The 24,298-nt window shown below is 38.8% G+C and overlaps 1 protein-coding gene across 1 annotated transcript in view; it reads right to left on the bottom strand.

Annotated features, from left to right (window-relative positions):
* Positions 1–6,586: 6,586 nt before the first annotated feature.
* LOC133617766 (cilia- and flagella-associated protein 47-like) overlaps positions 6,587–24,298 on the bottom strand; it is a 165,910-nt gene continuing 148,198 nt past the window's right edge. Inside the window, exons 64-67 of the mRNA XM_061977973.1 lie at positions 21,176–21,335; positions 13,196–13,357; positions 7,836–8,004; positions 6,587–7,235 (exon numbers count right to left, since the gene is read on the bottom strand). Of these exons, the coding sequence (XP_061833957.1) occupies positions 7,062–7,235; positions 7,836–8,004; positions 13,196–13,357; positions 21,176–21,335 (665 nt within the window). The 3' untranslated portion in view covers positions 6,587–7,061. The remainder of the gene's footprint in view (positions 7,236–7,835; positions 8,005–13,195; positions 13,358–21,175; positions 21,336–24,298) is intronic.

Raw genomic sequence — 24,298 nt, 5'->3', positions numbered from 1 at the left:
TTGAATATGGGTTGAAAAGGATTTGCAAATCATTGTATTCCGTTTATATTTACATGTTACACAATTTCCCAACTCATATGTAAAAGGGGTTTGTAGAATATACAACATGTTTTTAGTTATTCCACCTTTTTTTTGTGAAGTACATAACTCCACAAGTGTTCATTCATAGTTTTGATGCCTTCAGTGACAATCTACAATGTAAATAGTCATGAAAATATAGAAAACCCATTGAATGAGAAGGTGTGTCCAAACTTTTGGCCTGTATTGTATATATATTTTGATTTAAGAGATGCAAACCTCTGCGCACAAGCTTAGTAGATCAGCTTTGCATGCGCTGTAAAGTTTGCACGCATTTTAGTACACGCAAACATGCAATCAATCAGGGCGTTTGTATTTTACTAATATAATGAGTTGTCAGTCATCTGGTAGTGATTGCCTTACTGTCTTTCCATGGCCGTGCTCTTTCAACAGTGGAGCATAGAGTGGGTTGTTCCATTGCAGCCAAACACGACTGTCATACAGTCAGACACTGAGCATCTCTGGAAGTGCATGGAAAGTTGGTTTGGCCTCGGCTGGCCTGGACACTCCGCTTCCACATGATGATTGGATGATCTGTCTGAGGCTAAATCCCTTTTTGACTGACTGCAAAATGAGCAAATCAACGATCTTAAAACATAAACCTTTGCCAGAGGATATTTTCAAGTTGTATTCCTCCGTTCCATAATTATATGGGGGATTTTAAAATCGTCAGTGACGTTTTCTTTGTCAAGTCTAGTATCTTTACATTTTTTTATTGGAGTCTGTATTCGTGTTTAGAGAGTAGCTGCAAATGAGCTTCCCCTGCTTGAAAGACCAGCAGCCGCCACTGAGTTCTGCTTCCTGTTCCTGTTGTGTGAGTTGATATAGTATGTTTGCTTTTGTGTTTTACCATTGTTTTGTTTCCTGGCCACTGATTTTGCATTACAAATATCAGGTTATCGATTGCGACGTATATTTATTGGTTTGGGCACACACTTTGTTTTGTCTGTTGTGGCCAGTGCCCTGTACTTTGCAGTGGTTTGTTGGGGGAGCAGCACCAGCAAAAGTGTCTTAAACCGGATAGACAAAGTGATCCGGAAAGCCGGCCAAACTATTGGTACGGAGTTGGAGGCGTTTGTGTCAGTGAGGGACAGGAGGAAACTGGACAAACTGCTGGCCATCATGGACAATCCTGCCCACCCACTCCACCTGACAATTGAGGGACAGCGGAGCTCATACTCCAACAGGCTCCTTCAGCTTCCTTCCCACAGTGTTCGATTCAAGAACTCCTTCATTACGCACTCCATCCAGCTGTATAATCACTCGCCATACAGCAGAGATGTCCAAACATTTTCCAGCGAGGGCCACATAGAGAAAAATTGAAGGATGCAAGGGCCACTTTTATACATTTTGTATATGAAAAATACTCAAACCAAAACAATGTAGGTGAACATATGCTAACATTTGGAAAAAACTTCTACATCTTAGCTTTGTGTTATACAAACCCCGTTTCCATATGAGTTAGGAAATTGTGTTAGATGTAAATATAAACGGAATACAATGATTTGCAAATCCTTTTCAACCCATATTCAATTGAATGCCCTACAAAAACAAGATATTTGATGTTCAAACTCATAAAAAATTTTTTTTTTTTGCAAATAATAATTAACTTAGAATTTCATGGCTGCAACACGTGCCAAAGTAGTTGGGAAAGGGCATGTTCACCACTGTGTTACATCACCAACTCAGTAAGCGTTTGGGAACTGAGGAGACACATTTTTAAGCTTCTCAGGTGGAATTCTTTCCTATTCTTGCTTGATGTACAGCTTAAGTTGTTCAACAGTCCGGGGGTCTCCGTTGTGGTATTTTAGGCTTCATAATGCGCCACACATTTTCAATGGGAGACAGGTCTGGACTACAGGCAGGCCAGTCTAGTACCCGCACTCTTTCACTATGAAGCCACGTTGATGTAACACGTGGCTTGGCATTGTCTTGCTGAAATGAGCAGGGGCGTCCATGGTAACGTTGCTTGGATGGCAACATATGTTGCTCCAAAACCTGTATGTACCTTTCAGCATTAATGGCGCCTTCACAGATGTGTAAGTTACCCATGTCTTGGGCACTAATACACCCCCATACCATCACAGATGCTGGCTCTTCAACTTTGCGCCTATAACAATCCGGATGGTTCTTTTCCTCTTTGGTCCGCAGGACACGACGTCCACAGTTTCCAAAAACAATTTGAAATGTGGACTCGTCAGACCACAGAACACTTTTCCACTCTGTATCAGTCCATCTTAGATGAGCTCAGGCCCAGCGAAGGCGTTTCTGGGTGTTGTTGATAAACGGTTTTCGCCTTGCATAGGTGAGTTTTAACTTGCACTTACAGATGTAGCAACCAACTGTAGTTACTGACAGTGGGTTTCTGAAGTGTTCCTGAGCCCATGTGGTGATATCCTTTACACACTGATGTCGCTTGTTGATGCAGTACAGCCTGAGGGATCGAAGGTCACGGGCTTAGTTGCTTACGTGCAGTGATTTCTCCAGATTCTCTGAACCTTTTGATGATATTACAGACCGTAGATGGTGAAATCCCTAAATTCCTTGCGATAGCTGGTTGAGAAAGGTTTTTCTTAAACTGTTCAACAATTTGCTCACGCATTTGTTGACAAAGTGGTGACCTTCGCACCATCCTTGTTTGTGAATGACTGAGCATTTCATGGAATCTACTTTTATACCCAATCATGGCACCCACCTGTTCCCAATGTGCCTGTTCACCTGTGGGATGTTCCAAATAAGTGTTTGATGAGCATTCCTCAACTTTATCAGTATTTATTGCCACCTTTCCCAACTTCTTTGTCATGTGTTGCTGGCATCAAATTCTAAAGTTAATGATTATTTGCACAAAAAAAAAAGTTTATCAGTTTGAACATCAAATATGTTGTCTTTGTAGCATATTCAACTGAATATGGGTTGAAAATGATTTGCAAATCATTGTATTCCGTTTATATTTACATCTAACACAATTTCCCAACTCATATGGAAACGGGATTTGTAGATAAAGCAATAAAATAATTCATGATTATTTGAATAATTATTTCCTTTGTATGTCTGTTAACTGTGCTCGAAATTAAGCTTGTATTTACTAATATTGCTGTTATACCGTCAAGTGAAACGCTTTTGAGAGCTTTAGTACACTCAAAAACATATCATGTCTCACAAGAAATGTGTACACTTTTTCATCATGACAGGACATACGGAAATCCTCAAAGACCTTATATACAGTAAGACGCTCAGGTTGTCAGCCAATTTGGTTTTCAGGTCCCATTTTGGGGGGGATTTGGTCCCGTTTAATTTTTCATAGTTTTTTGTTGTAATTTGGGACCTGTTTAGTTTGTCTATAGAGCGTGTCGCGGGCCAATAAAAACCAAGCTCCGGGCCACACTTTGGACACCCCTGCCATACAGCAATAGATGATATCTGACAAAGGTTCTAAGCATAGGGACCCCCCAAGGCTGCGTGCTGAGCCCCCTATTGTACACCCTCTTCACACACGACTGTGTGGCCTCCCAGAACAACACCAGTATCATCAAGTTTGCAGATGATACTACGGTCGTCGGACTGATCACCAGAGGAGCTGAGGCAGCGTACAGAAGGGAAGTAGCGGAACTGGTGGCCTGGTGTCAGAATAATAATCTCTCCTTGAACACAGACAAGACCAAGGAGATGATTATTGACCCACAGAGAAGGAGTGCACAGTACACACCTCTGCACATAGGGTGGATAAAGGTGGACAGGGTGAAAACCTTTAAATTCCTCGGGACCCACATCAGTGAGGACCTCACCTGGGATCACAACACCCAACAAACAATAAAGAAAGCCCAGCAACGACTATACTTCCTAAGAAGGCTGAGAAAATTTGGCATGCCACCCAAAATTCTCAGCAACTTCTATAGAAGTACGGTTGAGAGTGTCCTTACCAGCTCAATCACGGTCTGGTATGGAAACTGGGCTGCTAAGGACAGGAAGGCACTCCAGCTAGTGATTAAAACTGCTCAGTACATATCAGGAGCAGCCTTCCCCTCACTACAGGACATGTACTCTACCAGGGCCACCAGGAGAGCACACAACATCATAAAGGACAGTACACACCCCCAGCACAGTCTCTTCAACCTCCTACCATCAGGCAGACGATACAGAAGCCTGAAATCCAGGACTACGAGACTGACAAACAGTTTCTACCCACTGGCCTTGTGAATGCTAACTTGTGAATGTTAGCCCCCCCCCCCCCCCCCCCGTTTTACTTTTGTCTTTTTGAACAAAAGACAGCTACCATGACCACCCCCGAACTGTGAACCATCACTGTAGACACTTTTCACCTTTAAATGATAAATGATAAATGGGTTGTACTTATATAGCGCTTTTCTACCTTCAAGGTACTCAAAGCGCTTTGACACTACTTCCACATTTACCCATTCACACACACATTCACACACTGATGGAGGGAGCTGCCATGCAAGGCGCTAACCAGCACCCATCAGGAGCAAGGGTGAAGTGTCTTGCTCAGGACACAACGGACATGACGAGGTTGGCACTAGGTGGGGATTGAACCAGGGACCCTCGGGTCGCACACGGCCATTCTTCCACTGCGCCACGCCGTCCCTTTGATCATTAAAGACACTTTAAACTGCTGCTGTGACCAAATGTCACCTCCATATTTATACTGTTGACTGTCAATCAGAATGTGCAATAATGTTATGTTACTTACTGTGCCTTGTGTATACAATTTTATTTTGTATTTTTCATTTTTATTTTAGCTAAGTACCGTGTGACTTGTTGAAGGGTGGACTAGCAAAGTAAGATTTTCATTGTACGGCAAACTGTCTGTTTAACTGTGCATATGACAATAAACAATCTTGAATCTTGAATCTATTGACAGATATCATCTGTCATCATATCATCTTGTTTATAATGTATATTTTCTGCTGGATCTACTCTCTATTTTATGCTGCCCTTTTTTTTTTTGCTGCAGCTGTTACACATACTGTAATATTGTACATGGTAATTGGGATTTGTTATATATTGTATATATTATATAAATATATAGTATAATAATATAATATATCATTATACATTATATACTGTATATATAATATGTAAATATTTCATATATGTTACATTTTATATTGCTACTATGGTACATTTTTAGTCTACTTTATACCTGCATTATCCTTTCCATTCTTACCCTTTCCATCCTTTGTAACTGAGCTACTGTGTGGAACAATTTCCCTTGTGGATCAATAAAGTTTGTCTAAGTATTATTTGGAATACGGATTGTTTTCACATCTGGAGGTCGTTGGGACCTTTATACCAAAAAGCTACATTTTGGTCTCATGTGACTGGATCAGAACTGTGGACCAGCTCTATACTCTCAGCAGGGTCCTTGAGGGTGCATGGGAGTTTGCCCAACCAGTCTACATGTGCCTTGTGGACTTGGAGAAGGCATTTGACCGTGTCCCCCGGGAGGTCCTGTGGGGAGTGCTCAGAGAGTATCGGTATCGGACTGTCTGATTGTGGTGGTCCGCTCCCTGTACGATCAGTATCAGAGCTTGGTCCGCATTGCCGGCAGTAAGTCGGACACGTTTCCAGTGAGGGTTGGACTCCGCCAAAGCTGCCCTTTGTCACCGATTCTGTTCATTACTTTTATGGACAGAAATTCTAGGTGCAGTCAAGGCGTTGAGGGGATCTGGTTTGGTGGCTGCAGGATTAGGTCTCTGCTTTTTGCAGATGATGTGGTCCTGATAGCTTCACTTGGCCAGGATCTTCAGCTCTCACTGGATCGGTTCGCAGCCGAGTGTGAAGCGACTGGGATGAGAATCAGCACCTCCAAGTCCGAGTCCATGGTTCTCGCCCGGAAAAGGGTGGAGTGCCATCTCCGGGTTGGGGAGGAGATCTTTCCCCAAGTGGAGGAGTTCAAGTACCTCGGAGTCTTGTTCACGAGTGAGAGAAATGTGGATCGTGAGATCGACAGGCGGATCGGTGCGGCATCTTCAGTAATGCGGACGCTTTATCGATCCGTTGTGGTGAAGAAGGAGCTGAGCCGGAAGGCAAAGCTCTCAATTTACCGGTCGATCTACGCTACGATGAGCTTTGGGTTATGACCGAAAGGACAAGATCACGGGTACAAGCGGCCGAAATGAGTTTCCTCCGCCGGGTGGCGGGGCTCTCCCTTAGAGATAGGGTGAGAAGCTCTGCCATCCGGGGGGAGCTCAAAGTAAAGCCACTGCTCCTCCACATCGAGAGGAGCCAGATGAGGTGGTTCGGGCATCTGGTCAGGATGCCACCCGAACGCCTCCCTAGGGAAGTGTTTAGGGCACGTCCGACCGGTAGGAGGCTACGGGGAAGACCCAGGACACGTTGGGAAGACTATGTCTCCTGGCTGGCCTGGGAACGCCTCGGGATCCCCCGGGAGGAACTGGACGAAGTGGCTGGGGAGAGGAAAGTCTGGGCTTGCCTGCTTAGGCTGCTGCCCCCGCGAAATGACCTCGGATAAGCGGAAGAAGATGGATGGGTGACTGGATCACATTATAGACACACTGTACAGTAGTGTAGGAGCCTTTTACACACTACATAGTCATCTTTAAGCTTTCAGAGAACATGGCTGTGTTCGTTTGGAATGATATGAATGACACACACCTAAAGATCGCTGAGGTAGTGTCAAATATGTTGACATCCATTACCGATTCTTGACCAGTCAAAATGTGTCCACACTTAAGTATCATGATAGGCAAGTGCTCAAAGTAAAATATCTTATTAATATCCAAAACAGGGCAGAATTGTTGAAAATCTCAATCAGTCCCTTTTCGCATTCTTCCAGTTTTGTGGACACATAACATACATACATACATGATACGCGTTGTGTAGAAGTTACCATAGCAACACAAATGCAACCACGTAGCCCCCTGTACGGGCATCCAGCGTTGTTAAAAGGTTAAGAGTGAGTCATGATAAATCGTGTCGGCATAAAGGAAAACGGAGATGAGTTATCTGCGGACTTTCGGTGGAGCTGAATTTGCCAGAGCCGGGACACGAAGATTCCTTGTTACAAAGTTGCGCTGACGTTCACTGCTGGGTCGTACCGGAGCATCAACGGAGGAGGAGACATCAGGGGGAGGGATTATGCCCGTGACATTATACGTCCATTGCATGCCTGAGGCCTGTGTTAAAGAGTAACACCATGTGTAAGACAACATTGTAACACATTTTCACCCAATTAAGTAATTACGCCGCATTTTGTAATAATCTGTAATAACTTGTTTTAATTGTGAACGTCACCACGAAGTTGCAATTTTTTATTTTTTTTAAGAAAATGAAACAATTTGGTTGATTTTGTACTAAACCATCAAAATTGATTGGAAAAAGCAACAATAACATAAAGTATTCCATCTTAAATAGAGGTAATTTTAAGAATCTAGTAGGATGTTTCATTGGTCAAACTTAAACACAATGTCACTTTTTTAACTAGAACAGAGAATCTGTTTGCAAGCCAGAGACAAAAGCTACACTAAATGACAAAAAAAGTTACTAGGGTAGTGAAATGTTCTAAGACGTTCACTCATTTTCTTAAAAAAGTGCCCAATCGTGTACGAACTATTTTAACATGTTGCATTACAGAATGCGGCAAAGTTGATGCATTCAAAAATGGTATCACAAAATACTGCAGATTATTACAAAATGCACCATCATTACATAATGCGGTGTTGCAAACCATAAAGAAGTGGCATGAAGATTGTGTGTTCAATTCTGGTTTAGCTTACCGTGATGGTAAGTCTGGCGTTGTGTCTCTTATTGCTGATGTTGGGGGTGAAAAAGATGTTTATAAGGGCACCGCTAGAATCGGCAGGCGGCAACATTCCAGATGTTGGGGTCACAGCAAACTCACTGCTGCTGCCTGGCTGGAATGTTGCAGCGAACGGCTCAGGCTTTCTGAGAATTTGAACACAATTTGTTTGAAAAATGTTAACAAAAAGACTCTTGTCTCTTATGGATATATATATATATATATATATATATATATATATATATATATATATATATATATATATATATATACATATATATATATATATATATATATATTTATTTTTATATATATATATATATATATGTATAGATAAATCTATACATTAATATATACATATATATACATGAATATATATTATATATATATTATTACACATAGATATATATATATATATATATATATATATATATATATATATATATATATATATATATATAATATTCATATATATTATGGTATATACCAGAGGTGTGGACTCGAGTCACATGACTTGGACTCGAGTCAGACTCGAGTCATGAATTTGATGACTTTAGACTCGACTTGACAAAATGTAAAAAGACTTTCAACTCGACTTAGACTTTAACATCAATGACTTGTGACTTCACTTGGACTTGAGCCTTTTGAATTGACATGACTTGACATGACTTGCTACTTTCCCCAAAACCCAAAGATGAAAAAGTTATTCGGGAGCGCTCCGTATTTTTCATTGTGTACTTGTCTATCAGCGTTGCGTGTTGTACTGAGCTCAGTACAACAGCCAATCAAATTAGATCTACTTTGTTTTCATCACACAGCATTCATCCAATCAAATTGCAGGACAACCAACGAAGAAGACATGTCCAAACCACACGCCAGTGAACAAAAAATGATACCTAAAATAATTTCGTTTGGGTATAAAAATTACGAGGTGGTCAACACAAAACAGTTTGCAGTATGCAACACATGCGGTTCGAAAATTACTGATGGAGAGGCAACAACTTCCAACTTCGTCCGGCATTTGAAGTTGCACAAAGAACGGTAAGTTTTGAATGTAAGATAACGTTTATTGGCTAAGTAACGTGACTTTTATTTGCTGTGTAGTTAAATCAGTGAGGCTGTAAACTCACTGCTAACGTTATAACGTTATTGCAAACACGGGAATCTGTTGCAGTTCACTACCTCATTCATACTTTTTGTTCAGTGATTTTTTTTAAGCAGGGTTACGTTAGTCAATATATCACACGTAACGTTAGACGGCGGTCAGCAGCAACGCATATTTTAGCCACCTAAAAAAAGACAAAAATAGTAAAATAAAGGTAAAATAAATACTACGCCCCCATCGTGCACAAATGACTGACAGACTCTTGGCTAATTTGGTCTTTTGCAAATGCAATGCAGCATAGGGCCCTGACATATAAAAAGTACAACTTTTTTGTTATGTTCACGTATATGTCATGTTTTTTCCAATGTTAACACTTTTGTACAAATAAGTACATTTGCACTTTATTTTTTAATGTGTTTGTTCTGTAAAGGAATGAGTTAATGTTTAAAATGACTGGTTAATAGTGCTATTATAAAGTGCAATGTCAGCACAATTTTCTTTCCTGCAATTTAAAATGCACTTGTTTTAATAAATAAATACAGCGTTTGAAAAGCATACACAATCTGTGTTAATATATTAGTCTGTGGTTAAAAGGACTTGAAAGGACTCGAAACTCAAAATGCAGGACTTAGGACTTGACTTGAGACTTTCCAGTCTTGACTTTGGACTTGACTCGGGGCTTGCCTGTCTTGACTCGGGACTTGACTCGGACTTGAGGGCAAAGACTTGAGACTTACTTGTGACTTGCAAAACAATGACTTGGTCCCACCTCTGGTATATACTGTATATATACATATATTCTATATGAACATATAATATTCATATATAATGGTGGGATATATATATATATATATATATATATATATATATATATATATTCATATATATATCCATATATATATATATATATATATATATATATATATTCATATATAATAGTGGGAGGAGAAAATGCAAATATAATCATGTTTGCAAACTGGCCCATTTATATCAGAATACATCAGAAGAAGGCGATCACTTCAATATGAGAGAATCTGTTGTTTTTGTGTGTTGTGGGGACGGCGTGGCGAAGTTGGTAGAGTGGCCGTGCCAGCAATCGGAGTGTTACTGGGGTTCAATCCCCATCTTCTACCATCCTAGTCACGTCCGTTGTGTCCTTGGGCAAGACACTTCACCCTTGCTCCTGATGGCTGCTGGTTAGCGCCTTGCATGGCAGCTCCCGCCATCAGTGTGTGAATGTGTGTGTGAATGGGTGAATGTGGTAATACTGTCAAAGCGCTTTGAGTACTTTGAAGGTAGAAAAGCGCTAAACAAGTATAACCCATTTATCATTTATTTATTATTTGTTAGAAATAAAAGTCCATCCAGCAATTGCATATTGGAGCTGATGAAAGATTTAAAGAGGAACTTCACTTTTTTTGGAATGTTGTTTATCATTCACAATCTCTATTTAAGACAACAACACATATGGTTGTCTTTTTTTATGCAATCTAAATTGTAATATACGGCGAGTATAAGAGGCTAACAATGCCGCTAATGGGAGTAATGTATTGTAAATAAACCCTCCTAGAAAACATTAAAAAAACACAGACAATCCTCCATTTACACTCCGTGCCCTGATTATTAACCAGGTATTATCCATGTTATTATACGCGTTATAAGGCAGAGAAAGTGCCGCATACACAGCTACAGTACTGATGTACTCAGCTCATGAGCTGCTGCATCGTGAGCTGGTGAAAGTTAATTCTAGATTAACTGCGTGAGGTTTATGATTCATTCTTCATCCAAACTGGAAGATATGAACATCCCATTAGTCGGCAATCTGGTTAGAGAAGACAGACATTTTACAGTAAGTGATTGTTTTAAAATATAGTTTTCATCCATTCAAATGTATTTAAATACATATTAACATACTGTAGTGTCGTTTAGAAATGCCAGTGGCATAGCACCATTTATCTTGCGGGTTTAAAATCAAATCGAATACAAACCCCGTTTCCATATGAGTTGGGAATTTGTGTTAGATGTAAATATAAATGGAATACAATGATTTGCAAATCATTTTCAACCCATATTCAGTTGAATATACTACAAAGACAACATATTTGATGTTCAAACTGATAAACATTTTTTTTTTTGCAAATAATCATTAACTTTAGAATTTGATGCCAGCAACACGTGACAAAGAAGTTGGGAAAGGTGGCAATAAATACTGATGAAGTTGAGGAATGCTCATCAAACACTTATTTGGAACATCCCACAGGTGAACAGGCACATTGGGAACAGGTGGGTGCCATGATTGGGTATAAAAGTAGATTCCATGAAATGCTCAGTCATTCACAATCAAGGATGGGGCGAGGGTCACCACTTTGTCAACAAATGCGTGAGCAAATTGTTGAACAGTTTAAGAAAAAACTTTCTCAACCAGCTATTGCAAGGAATTTAGGGATTTCACCATCTACGGTCCGTAATATCATCAAAGGGTTCAGAGAATCTGGAGAAATCACTGCACGTAAGCAGCTAAACCCGTGACCTTCAACCCCTCAGGCTGTACTGCATCAACAAGCGACATCAGTGTGTAAAGGATATCACCACATGGGCTCAGGAACACTTCAGAAACCCACTGTCAGTAACTACAGTTGGTCGCTACATCTGTAAGTGCAAGTTAAAACTCTCCTATGCAAGGCGAAAACCGTTTATTAACAACACCCTGAAACGCCGTCGGCTTCGCTGGGCCTGAGCTCATCTAAGATGGACTGATACAAAGTGGAAAAGTGTTCTGTGGTCTGACGAGTCTACATTTCAAATTGTTTTTGGAAACTGTGGACGTCGTGTCCTCCGGACCAAAGAGGAAAGGAACCATCCGGATTGTTATAGGCGCAAAGTTGAAAAGCCAGCATCTGTGATGGTATGGGGGTGTATTAGTGCCCAAGACATAGGTAACTTACACATCTGTGAAGGCGTCATTAATTCTGAAAGGTACATACAGGTTTTGGAGCAACATATGTTGCCATCCAAGCAACGTTACCATGGACGCCCCTGCTTATTTCAGCAAGACAATTCCAAGCCACGTGTTACATCAACGTGGCATCATAGTAAAAGAGTGCGGGTACTAGACTGGCCTGCCTGTAGTACAGACCTGTCTCCCATTGAAAATGTGTGGCGCATTATGAAGCCTAAAATAGCACAACGGAGACCCCCGGACTGTTGAACAACTTAAGCTGTACATCAAGCTTAAAAATGCGTCTCCTCAGTTCCCAAACGTTTACTGAGTGTTGTTAAAAGGAAAGGCCATGAAACACAGTGGTGAACATGCCCTTTCCCAACTACTTTGGCACGTGTTGTAGCCATGAAATTCTAAGTTAATTATTATTTGCAAAAAAAAAAATAAAGTTTATGAGTTTGAACATCAAATATCTTGTCTTTGTAGTGCATTCAATTGAATATGGGTTGAAAAGGATTTGCAAATCATTGTATTCCGTTTATATTTACATCTAACACAATTTCCCAACTCATATGGAAACGGGATTTGTACATAATTATATCATTATATTCATGTTAGCATTTAAGATGGCTAGCAATTACCATTATATTTTCAGCTGGTGATTAGCACACTAGTTGCCAGCTAGCAATTAGCAGCACTATACCGTAGTATTTGAATATCTTAGTATTGCACAATAACAAGGGTACTTTTATGACCAATGTCATTCAAACACATTTTTATAGGATTTAGATTGAGGGGATTCCTGCTACATCTCTCCATCCATTTTTCAAAACATCACAAAATGTCACGGGTTGAAAAGCATGATAACGTGAATGTGGAGAGAAATGAGTGTCTCCATAGTGACAGTGGGTACTAGACGCAAAATCCTCATTTAAATAGGGCGGTCTGCAACACGTTTGCACTCGTAATTATTTGTAGATCACCCGCAACATGCCCACTAATAGTACTCGCAATTTGATGATTTGCACACGCTGTTTAGAATGTAGTATTTGAGTCTTAGTAGATCAAGCCCTTTGTCTTTTCAGTGCATGAGTGCGTTCACACTGAGTCAGTACCCGGATGTTAATGCAGCAGACTGAGACGAAGCCTTTGCCAATTAAAAAGACGGATGTGGGATGTTAGCATTAACTCTTTTGTTGTGTGTGGTGCAAATGTCACTGAAAAGGACAGGGAGTCAAAGATTTCCTTCAACTTGGATGAAATAAAAACAAGACATTATAACGGTACACACCGTGTGGTGCTGGTCAAGTAGAATCCCACCGCTGATGTTTTACCAAACTCAGTGGCTTCAGTGACGATGACGTCATCGACCAGAGGCTTGGTGCCAATCACATCAATGGGAAACTCCCAAATTTGTCCAGATGTGTGCCGCACTGTGAGGACTGCTGTGCATCTGTATAAAAACACACACACACACACACACACACACACACACACACACACACACACACACACACACACACACACACACACACTTTGTGTTGATACCAAAGAGTAATTTGAAGTATCTCTAAAATCTAAAATCTTCACTTCATTATGCCTGGGCCTCTTTGTCTTATCATTGACTATGCAGCGGAAGATATTTGTTGTGGAGTGGGCGGTGTTGCACCCACAATGTTTTCATGCAGATTAAGATCAGACCTGATGAATGGCTCCTGTCAGCAGAAAACCAAATGTAATGTACAATTGGAAGACAAACAAGGCTGCAGTAATATTATAGTGTCCCTTAAGTCTGGAAAGCATAGGTGAAAATGTGTATATTATGTAATCTTTTAATAATTATATTTGTTTATTAATTAGGAATACCAAAAATAACAAGTTAGTTCATGTGATTAATCACACAAAAAAAAACATTAATCAAGCAGATTAATCACACCATTTTTGTTTTTTTTCGACTTTTGTCTCACATTTACAATGCTTATGTGAGACAAGCACTCATATGTTTTTCTTTTATTTATGTTTTCTAACTCGTAAATAAACACTATCAAGAGTCAGCTAATAATGGAGGTAATGAGATTTGCTCTATTTCGCCAATTAAGCACTCTAAAACATCGAAAAACCTCCATCATCGTTTTGTATACACACTGTAAGTATATATGTAATGTAGTAACAGAGCCATTCATAATAACATGTTATATTTATGTATTTTGGTCATTTTAGGCATACATATCCGATATTGTCCAACTCTTTAATTACCGATATCGATATCAACCGATACTGATATCAACCGATACTGATGTATACAGTCGTGGAATTAACACATTATTATGCCTAATTTGGACAACCAGATATGGTGAAGATAAGGTACTTTTTTAAAATATTAATAAAATAAAAATAAGATAACTAAATTAAAAACATTTTCTTGAATAAAAAAGAAAGTAAAACAATATAAAAACAGTTACATAGAAACTAGTAATTAATGAAAATGAGTACAATTAACTGTTAAAGGTTAGTACTATTAGTGGACCAGCAGCACGCACAACCATGTGTGCTTACGGACTGTATCCCTTGCAGACTGTATTGATATATATTGATATATAATGTAGGAACCAGAATATTAATAACAGAAAGAAACAACCCTTTTGTGTGAATGAGTGTGAATGAGTGTAAATGGGGGAGGGTTTTTTTGGGGGTTGGTGCACTAATTGTAAGTGTATTTTGTGTTTTTTATGTTGATTTAATAAAAACAAAAAACAAAAAAAAACCGATACCGATAATAAAAAACACGATACCGATAGTTTCTGATATTACATTTGAAAGCAGGCCGATATTATCGGACATCTCTAGATACAAGATACAAGTTTTTTCTTGCCCTGATGTGGGATCTGAGCCGAGAAAGTCGTTGTGGCTTGTGTAGCCCTTTGAGACACTTGTGATTAAGGGCTATACGAATAAACTTTGATTGATTGATTGAAACGACGTACATAATAAAACAATCACTTACTGTACACTGTCTGCTCTCAGTGGGATGCCGACTGATGCAATGTTTATATCTTCCCGTTTAAGATGAAAAATCAATCATAATCCTTATGCAGTTAAAATAAACATAAAAGGTGGGTTCAATTGAGCGTCTTTTTGCGTCTTTCTCTCGATCTCTAAGTCTAAGTTGATTGTCAAAGTTGACCAACTGCTCGGTTTATGGCCCCAACTTTCAACTATGCAAGTGAGAGGCATTAATTATGATAGAGAATTAATTTAAAAAAACTCATAAGCGATGCAGTAGCTCACCGGGTCAGTATGTCAATTGGTGCATAGGCTAGTTACCTCTCTGCTAAAAGTAGTTCCTCTTCGTTAGTGCTTATAATACCAATATTGCTAATACTTAGTTAATATGCGGGTCACAACATGTAAATGGAGTGTTGTTGGCCTTTTTTTGGATGTATTGGAGAGGGCTTCATAGGCACAATAGATGACTGTCATTAGCTTCATTGATGTTCATATTTGCCGTATATTACAAATTATAATGCATTAAAAAAAATAAAGACTTGGCAAAAAAATGTGCAGTTCCCCTTTAACCGAGGAGGTTTACGTGAAAAACAGTGCGGGTTGTAATATGGGCAGGCGCTACGTTTCCATGCACTAAATTAGTCAATTAGTCTGATTTCTCAAATAGTTAGTTTTTTTGTATTTTCACAACTTCATGTGAAGTCCAAGTGTCCATGCAACTAATGCAACTATTGGTCATACACCATGTGCCTCCCGTACAGCGCGGATTATTGTATTGCTTTTCCAGTTCACCTATGATGTCACAGCAGGCCTCTGCGGCTCAGTCAAGTCAACAGCCTAGCTCTGTTGTACCTGATGTCCGCTGTAATATTGGCACAGATTACAACCTTTACGTCTCTAATAGCTATGCTGATGTTAAATAGCAGACAGCATCAAGAAATGCTCTTAATTGCGTTACGAATGACACTACTACCAAGAATGTCTCGGAGCGGATGCAGGTCCGAAGCAAAGAGAGTTGTTTCGAAGGAGTTTTCGAACGGCAAGTCATGGAAACAAAACGTTTGATTGCCTTTGAGTTTATTCATAAGGCTTTATGGATTGAGGCAAGAAGTTTTGAATCCGAAGGAAAAGACCGTTTGGGCCACAGATGAAGGTTGCTATTGTTCTGGACTATCTTGCCAGTTGTGTGGAATACAGAGTTATTGCTATATATAGACATACTAAGCTGCTACTGCTGCTGCATTGCCTCTGAGTTGATGGAAGTTAATTATAGATGATAAATCATACCTCACACCTGTATAGTAGGGAGGTTGTGGCCATAAACCAAAAAGTTGGTCAACTTCAAAATTCAACATAGAACCAAAGACATCACTAGGAAGACGTGACAATATGCTCGTTTTACCTGAGGAGTAATGATTATGAGGATTTCCTAATGAAACAGGGACCACGAGTCTTGTGCTGAAAGTTATAAACATCCCATCAGTCGGTATGCCGGTGAGAGCAGACATTGTATACAGTAAGTGATTGTTTTATTATGTTTGTAGTTTGTTTATTTGTTCCAGTGTATACCACTTTTTCTCCCTCAGTCCTTCTTTCGTAACATAGATTAGAATTTTAGACTTAATTTGGAATAAATAGACTCACAGATTGCGTAAACAATATTTACAGAGACCCAAATCGTCGAGAGGATTGGCCCTACCAAACTTTAAGTTTTATTACTGGGCCACCAACAATAGAATTCTTAAATATTGGCTGCAATATGAAGCACTTGATCATCCTCTGTTATGGCTGATTGTGGAGGCTAATTCACTTAAACCAATATCTCTCAGGGCTCTGGTTTACTTTCCCATCCACTCTTCTACTTTCGCTTTTACGAAAAATCCAATCGTAAAAACTTAATTTAGAATTTGGGTTCAGTTTAAGCGCTATTTTGGTTTACAGACTATTTGTAGTCTTGCACCCATCACTGCTAATCATGCTTTCCCTCCCTTTCTTGTCAATAGTGCCTTTTTAAGATGGTGAAGCCTGGGGATTAATAGTAGAGATGTCCGATAATATCGGTCTGCCGATATTATCGGCCGATAAATGCAGTAAAATGTAATATCGGAAATTATCGGTATCGGTTTTTTTATTATCGGTATCGGGTTTTTTTTTGTTTTGTTTTTTATTAAATCAACATAAAAAACACAAGATACACATACAATTAGTGCACCAACCCAAAAAACCTTCCTCGCTCATTTACACTCATTCACACAAAAGGGTTGTTTCTTTCTGTTATTAATATTCTGGTTCCTACATTATATATCAATATAGATCAATACAGTCTGCAAGGGATACAGTCCGTAAGCACACATGATTGTGCGTGCTGCTGGTCCACTAATAGTACTAGCCTTTAACAGTTCATTTTAGTAATTTCCATTAATTACTAGTTTCTATGTAACTGTTTTTATATTGTTTTACTTTCTTTTTTACTCAAGAAAATGTTTTTAATTTATTTATCTTATTTTATTAATATTTTTAAAAAGTACCTTATCTTCACCATACCTGGTTGTCCAAATTAGGCATAATAATGTGTTAATTCCACGACTGTATATATCGGTTGATATCGGTATCGGTTGATATCGGTATCAGTAATTAAAGAGTTGGACAATATCGGAATATCGGATATCAGCAAAAAGCCATTATCAGACATCCCTAATTAATAGCATTAAAGATTTATACATTGACAACACAGCCTCTTTCCAACAACATTGTGATACATTTTTACTCCTTAAACAACACTTTTTTAGATACACGTATCTACAGATCCGCAGTTTTGTTCGTCATACTTTCCCTAGGTTTCCAGATTTCCCGACTGACAGTTTTAAAATGCGTTTTTGATCAACCACTTCCAGCTTTAAAAAGAACAATGACATGCATTTATGACCAAATTTGATTTGGATTCAGGAGAGACTATCTCGGGATAGCTGGACAGAGATTTTAAGTAGAGTTTATAAGTCTTCTAATTGTGCAAGACACGGCCTTATCCAATGCAAACTAATAACATCGTACTTATTATACCAAAGTTCGACGAGCTAAGATGTATGACGAAATATCTGTATCGTGTGATTGGTGCAAACAGTCTCCAGCTCATTTAATACATATAATTTGGCTCTGCCCATCCCTGAACAGCTATTGGACGGAAATTTGTCTGTGGTCACTGGCGAAATGATTGAACCGAATCCTCAAAGTGGACTGTTTAGAGTAGCACCTCAATCATATACCCTTAACAAATCCAAAAAGGAATCTTGTAGCATTCAATACTCTGATGGCTAGAAGATTCATTGTGTTAAATTGGAAGGCATCAGCGCTTCCTTGCCACACCCGCTGGTTTTAACATGTTCCGTATTTAGGTTTGACATTGAATGGTTGTTTTGAAAAGTTTCAAGAACTGTAGGGTGCCTTTCTGAGATATGTAGGAGAAACTGATCTCCAAATTAACCCTGATTGAAGCACAATTGAAATGTGGGTGGTCGATGAGCCTTTTGTGTGCTGGTGAATTGTCTCTTTAAGGTCATTCAAAATTGCAGCTATCTGTGGTTATATGTTGACATCTGTCTGTGGTTTCTTACTTTATTATTATTATATTTTTATTGTATTTCTTACTTGTGGGAAGAAAAATACATAATTTGATGTTTGCTAGACAATTAATTTAATTAAATGGGTCTGAAAATCAATAAACAAATGTTTTTAAAAAATGTCCAGAGGTGCAACACAGAGCCTTGGACCAAAGAACTTTAAGCTGCAAATCAATCATCTGCAATGTTGTGAAGTATCAGAAGATTCTGATCTGCCTGTGCACAAAACATTAAAATTAAAACCTTATCAAGAATGATGAGGAAATATATTGCCTAGCATACCTTTGTAAAAATACAAAACAAAACAAAAGCAAAAAACTCTATTGACCAATAAATAATCATATTATTTAGATAATCAAGAATTGTATTCATTACAATTTTGAATTGAAAAAAATGTAAAAAATTGTATTGGTCTTTATTTTGTGTGTAGTCAACTATATCTAAGGCCTTAACACATAGGTGTCCAGAATGCAGCCCAGAGATCGTCTTTTCTTAGCTTATATTTTAAAATACAATTACAGAACAAAATATCAGCAACAATTTGGAAAAAAGACCCAAGAAGTTGTCACGTTGTGTAAATTGTAAATAAAAACAGAATACAATGATTTGCAAATCCTTTTCAACCTATATTCAATTGAACAGACTGCAAAGACAACATACTTAACATTGGAATTGGTAAACTTTGTTATTTTTTGCAAATATTAGCTCATTTGGAATTTGATGCCTGCAACGTGTTTCGAAAAAGCTGGCACAAGTGACAAAAAGACTGAGAAAGTCGAGGAATGCTCATCTAACACTTATATGGAACATCCCAAAGGTAAACAGGCTAAGCCTTGGGAACAAGTGGGTGCCATGATTGGGTATAAAAGCAGCTTCCATGAAATTCTCAGTCATTGACAAACAAGGATGGGGCGAGGGTCACCACTTTGTGAACAAATGTGTGAGCAAATTGTCGAACAGTTTAAGAACAACATTGCAAGGAATTTAGGGATTTCACAATCTACGGTCCGTAATATCATCAAAAGGTTCAGAGAATCTGGAGAAATCACTGCACGTAAGCGGCAAGGTCGCAAACAAACATTGAATGCCTGTGACCTTCGATCCCTCAGGCGGTACTGCATCAAAAAGTGACATCAGAGTGTAAAGGATGTCCCCACAAGGGCTCAGGAACACTTTAGAAAACCACTGTCAGTAACTACAGTTTGTCGCTACATCTGTAAGTGCAAGTTAAAACTCTCCTATGCAAAGCGAAAGCCATTTATCAACAACACCTTCGCTGGGCCCGAGCTCATCTAAGATGGACTGATGCAAAGTGGAAAAGTGTTCCGTGGTCTGACGAGTCCACATTTCAAATTGTTTTTGGAAACTGTGGCTGTCGTATTCTCCGGACCAAAGAGGAAAAGAACTGTAATAGACGCAAAGTTGAAAAGCCAGCATCTGTGATGGTATGGGGGTGTATTAGTAACCAAGGCATGGGTAACTTACACATCTGTGAAAGCACCATTAATGCTGAAAGGTACATACAGGTTTCAGAGCAACATATGTTGCCATCCCAGCAACGTCTTTTTCATGGACGCCCCTGCTTATTTCAGCAAGACAATGCCAAGCCACATTCTGCACGTGTTACAACACCGTGGCTTCGTAGTAAAAGAGTGTGTGTACTAGACTAGCCTGCCTGTAGTCCAGACCTGTCTCCCATTGAAAATGTGTGGCGCATTATGAAGCCTAAAATACGACAACGAAGACCCCGGACTGTTGAACAACTTAAGCTGTACATCAAGCTTAAAAATGCGTCTCCTCAGTTCCCAAACGTTTACTGAGTGTTGTTAAAAGGAAAGGCCATGTAACACAGTGGTAAAAATGCCCCTGTGCCAACTTTTTTCAATGTGTTGCTGCCATTAAATTCTAAGTTAATGATTATTTGCCAAAAAAAATTAAGTTTCTCACTTCGAACATTAACTAACTTGTCTTTGCAGTCTATTCAATTGAATATACATTGAAAAGGATTTCCAAATCATTGTATTCTGTTTTTATTTATAATTTACACATCGTGCCAACTTCACTGGTTTTGGGTTTAGTAAGTAACAACACAAATTTGAATTATTGATTATATGCTTTGATAAATAAAGTCTGAGCATTTCAACGTTGTTTTTTGATTTTTCAATATAAAGCCCTTGGTGAAAAAAGTCTGGACATTTGTGTTGCTATGGTAACTGCTACGTGGCGCTTGTGTCAAATACATATGGTACACATCCACGCAAACAAGTCAACCAAAGCAATGTTAAACAGGAGAAGACAATTCAAAACACAAACACTTAGAAGTACAAATGTGCAAACAACAGCTAGCAGTCAGAGAGCACATGAATAATTTCATAAAACAACAATGTAACAAACTTAGCAGCGTTTGAAAGCTAACACTTTAAATTTCAACCTTCCAACGCTACAAATGACAGAATAGGTTATGTTGCATGATTAAGTTCAACTGGTTGGCACAGCCCTCCACAATATTTTCAGTCTCATTTTTGGTCTCTTTGGAAAACTAAATGTCAGGTTTAGGTTGTGACTATTAGTGCTCAGGTTGGGCTAATTAGAAAATGATAATCACCAATAATGTTAGAAAACTCTGTTTATGTTTTTTTTCGGATCACCTGCTTTGCTTGACCGGAAGGTAGATCAGATTCAAGGTGAGCGTTACGACACCAGTTTTAGGATCCCTCAGCCCTGCTAGGATGGAGGCAGACAGGCAGTCCTGTGCTTCACTTTCTGAACGCACCTCACATCGGAAGTCTTCGACTAGCACTGGGGAAACTGAACAAGTGAAACAAAAAACAGTAAACAGAGGTACAAAAACTGTGATCAACTACAGCAGAGCTATATTTAACCGGTGGCCCGGGGGCCAAATCCAGCCCAAGAATGACACTAGACCGGCTCATGAGTTCAGATAAAGAATCTTAGAAAGGACTAACTATTTTGCAGCAGATTCCTAAAAATACTAGAGCTCTGTCATTTAGATTATCTGAGTATCTTTTTTGCGGTTTGTCCTTTAAAGGGGAACTGCACTTATTTTGGAATTTTGCCTTTCCTTCACAATACTTGTAAGAGACAAAAAGACAAAAGTTTTTTTGTTTTTTTTTACATTTTTAAATGTACAAATCTAGGTGGATGGCAATGTAGTTAATGGGAGCAATCCATTCGGCCTCTAAATCACTTTAAAAATGTATTCAAAAACCTCCAAAAATACTTAATTTATGTTCCGTAACCTGTACGCTGACCTCACCCTCCCGCATCTCCCCCAACGTTTCAATCACTTTTCATGCTCGCTTGTATAAGTAAGTTCATCCTCCATATATTCAGCTTCAAAAAGATAAGGTTGTGAATCCTCGTGTGTCCAAAAATAGTCGTCTTTAGAGATGTCGATAAATGCTTTAAAATGTAATATCGGAAATTATCGGTATCGTTTTTTTTATTATCGGTATCGTTTTTTTTTTTTTATTAAATCAACATAAAAAACACAAGATACACTTACAATTAGTACACCAACCCAAAAAACCTCCCTCCCTCATTTACACTCATTCACACAAAAGGGTTGATTCTTTCTGTTATTAATATTCTGGTTCCTACATTATATATCAATATATATCAATACAGTCTGCAAGGGATACAGTCCGTAAGCACACATGATTGTGCGTGCTGCTGGTCCACTAATAGTACTAACCTTTAACAGTTAATTTGACTAATTTTCATTAATTACTAGTTTCTATGTAACTGTTTTTATATTGTTTTACTTTCTTTTTTATTCAAGAAAATGTTTTTAATTTATTTTATCAATTTTTTTTAAAAGTACCTTATCTTCACCATACCTGGTTGTCCAAATTAGGCATAATAATGTGTTAATTCCACGACTGTATATATCGGTATGGGTTGATATCGGTATTGGTAATTAAGAGTTGGACAATATTGGAATATCGGATATCGGCAAAAAGCCATTATCGGACATCCCTAGTCGTCTTCATTATCTATTATCAAGTCTGCCATGGTTAGAAAACACTCACGTTTGTATTCTGAAGTACGAACACACATTTGTTGCCGGAAGTCGGAAGTGCGCTACTATGGAAACGGAAATAAATGCGCCGAGGAAATTAGTTCCGACAATGCATAAAATGACAAAAATATGTAATATTGAACATATTACATATTGTTATGAATGTGTATGTTACTACATTATATACTTGCAGTGTGTATATAAAATATTGATGGACGGTTTTGAAGTTGTTTAGAGGGCTTTGAAGGCTACAACGGTGACTCCATTAGCTGCATCGTTTTTTTTAATCATCTTTAAACTCCTAACAAAAAAAAAAGTGTTCTTGTTTCTCGTAATGATTGTGAACGATAGGAAAAATTCAACAACAAAAAAAGTGCAGTTCCCCTTTAAAAACATAAGATTCTCAGGAATATGACAAATGAGAGGGAGGAGTCCACCCCCTTTATCCTTAAAACTCAAAACATTTAAGTTTGTCTACCTCGCCTTCCGCCCGATTGTAGCTGAGATAGGCTCCAGCACCCCCGCGACCCCGAAAGGGATAAGCGGTAGAAAACGGATGGATGGATGCTCTTGAATGGGATTGTGCTAAAAATCTTAATTTCCCCTCGGGGATTATTAAAGTATTTCTGAATAAAGTATTTCTGATTCTGATTAAATAGCCATGGCCTACAGCAGGGGTGTCAAACTCAAATACAGAGTGGGCCAAAATTTAAAACTGAACAAAGCCGCGGGCCAAGGTTGAACAAATTAACCTTTTAATAGGGACCCAAACAAGTTTTGCATTAAATATTGAACAAGCAGGCTTACAGAACTTTATAGTGACATGCAAAATCGAGTTTCAAATAATAATAATAATAATTAAAAAATATCAATGGCATATCAAATACAATTTAAATAAAAATTGAATGCCTCTTTTCTATTTGCAGCCTTCTGAGGTAAATATCAACATTAACTTTTTCCACAGGCTAATACATTTGAAAATAAAATAATGAATAAACCAACCATTCAGGACATTAAACTGCTCAGTTTGCAACACACTGATCTAATCTGATGTGCCCAAGCCAGATACCTGCCATCTTTTCTTGGATGCTAGTTCATTAATGTCGGGGCTGAGGCAACCTTCATTATCGAACGAAGATGTTCATTAGTCATTACATCTCGTAGTCCACCCGGACCTTAAAGGCACGCCTATTCTATTTTATTCTATTCTATTCTATAGGCACTGCCTTTAACATCCTCTACGAGCTGTCGTCATGTCCGCTTTTCATCCATTCTAACAATGTGCCGGCCCAGTGACAAGATATGTGCGGCTTCTGTACGCACACACACCTGAATGCAACGCATACTTGATCAACAGTGATGCAGGTTACACTGAGGGTGGCCGTATAAACAACTTTAACACTGTTAGAAATATACGCCACACTGTGAATCCACAGCAAACAAGAATGACAAACACATTTCGGGAGAACATCCGCACCGTAACACAACATAAACACAACAGAACAAATACCCAGAAACCTTTGCAGCACTAACTCTTCCGGGACACTACAAAATACACCCCCCGCTACCACACACACACACACACACACACACACACACACACACACACACCTTGTAGCGTCCCGGAAGAGTTAGTGCTGCAAAGGGTTCTGGGTATTTGTTCTGTTGTGTTTATGTTGTGTTACGGTGCGGATGTTCTCCCAAAATGTGTTTGTCATTCTTGTTTGGT

The sequence above is a fragment of the Nerophis lumbriciformis genome, linkage group LG01 (genome assembly GCF_033978685.3).
Source record: "Nerophis lumbriciformis linkage group LG01, RoL_Nlum_v2.1, whole genome shotgun sequence".
Taxonomy (NCBI): Eukaryota; Metazoa; Chordata; class Actinopteri; order Syngnathiformes; family Syngnathidae; genus Nerophis; species Nerophis lumbriciformis.
This window is presented reverse-complemented; position numbering and strand designations above follow the sequence as displayed.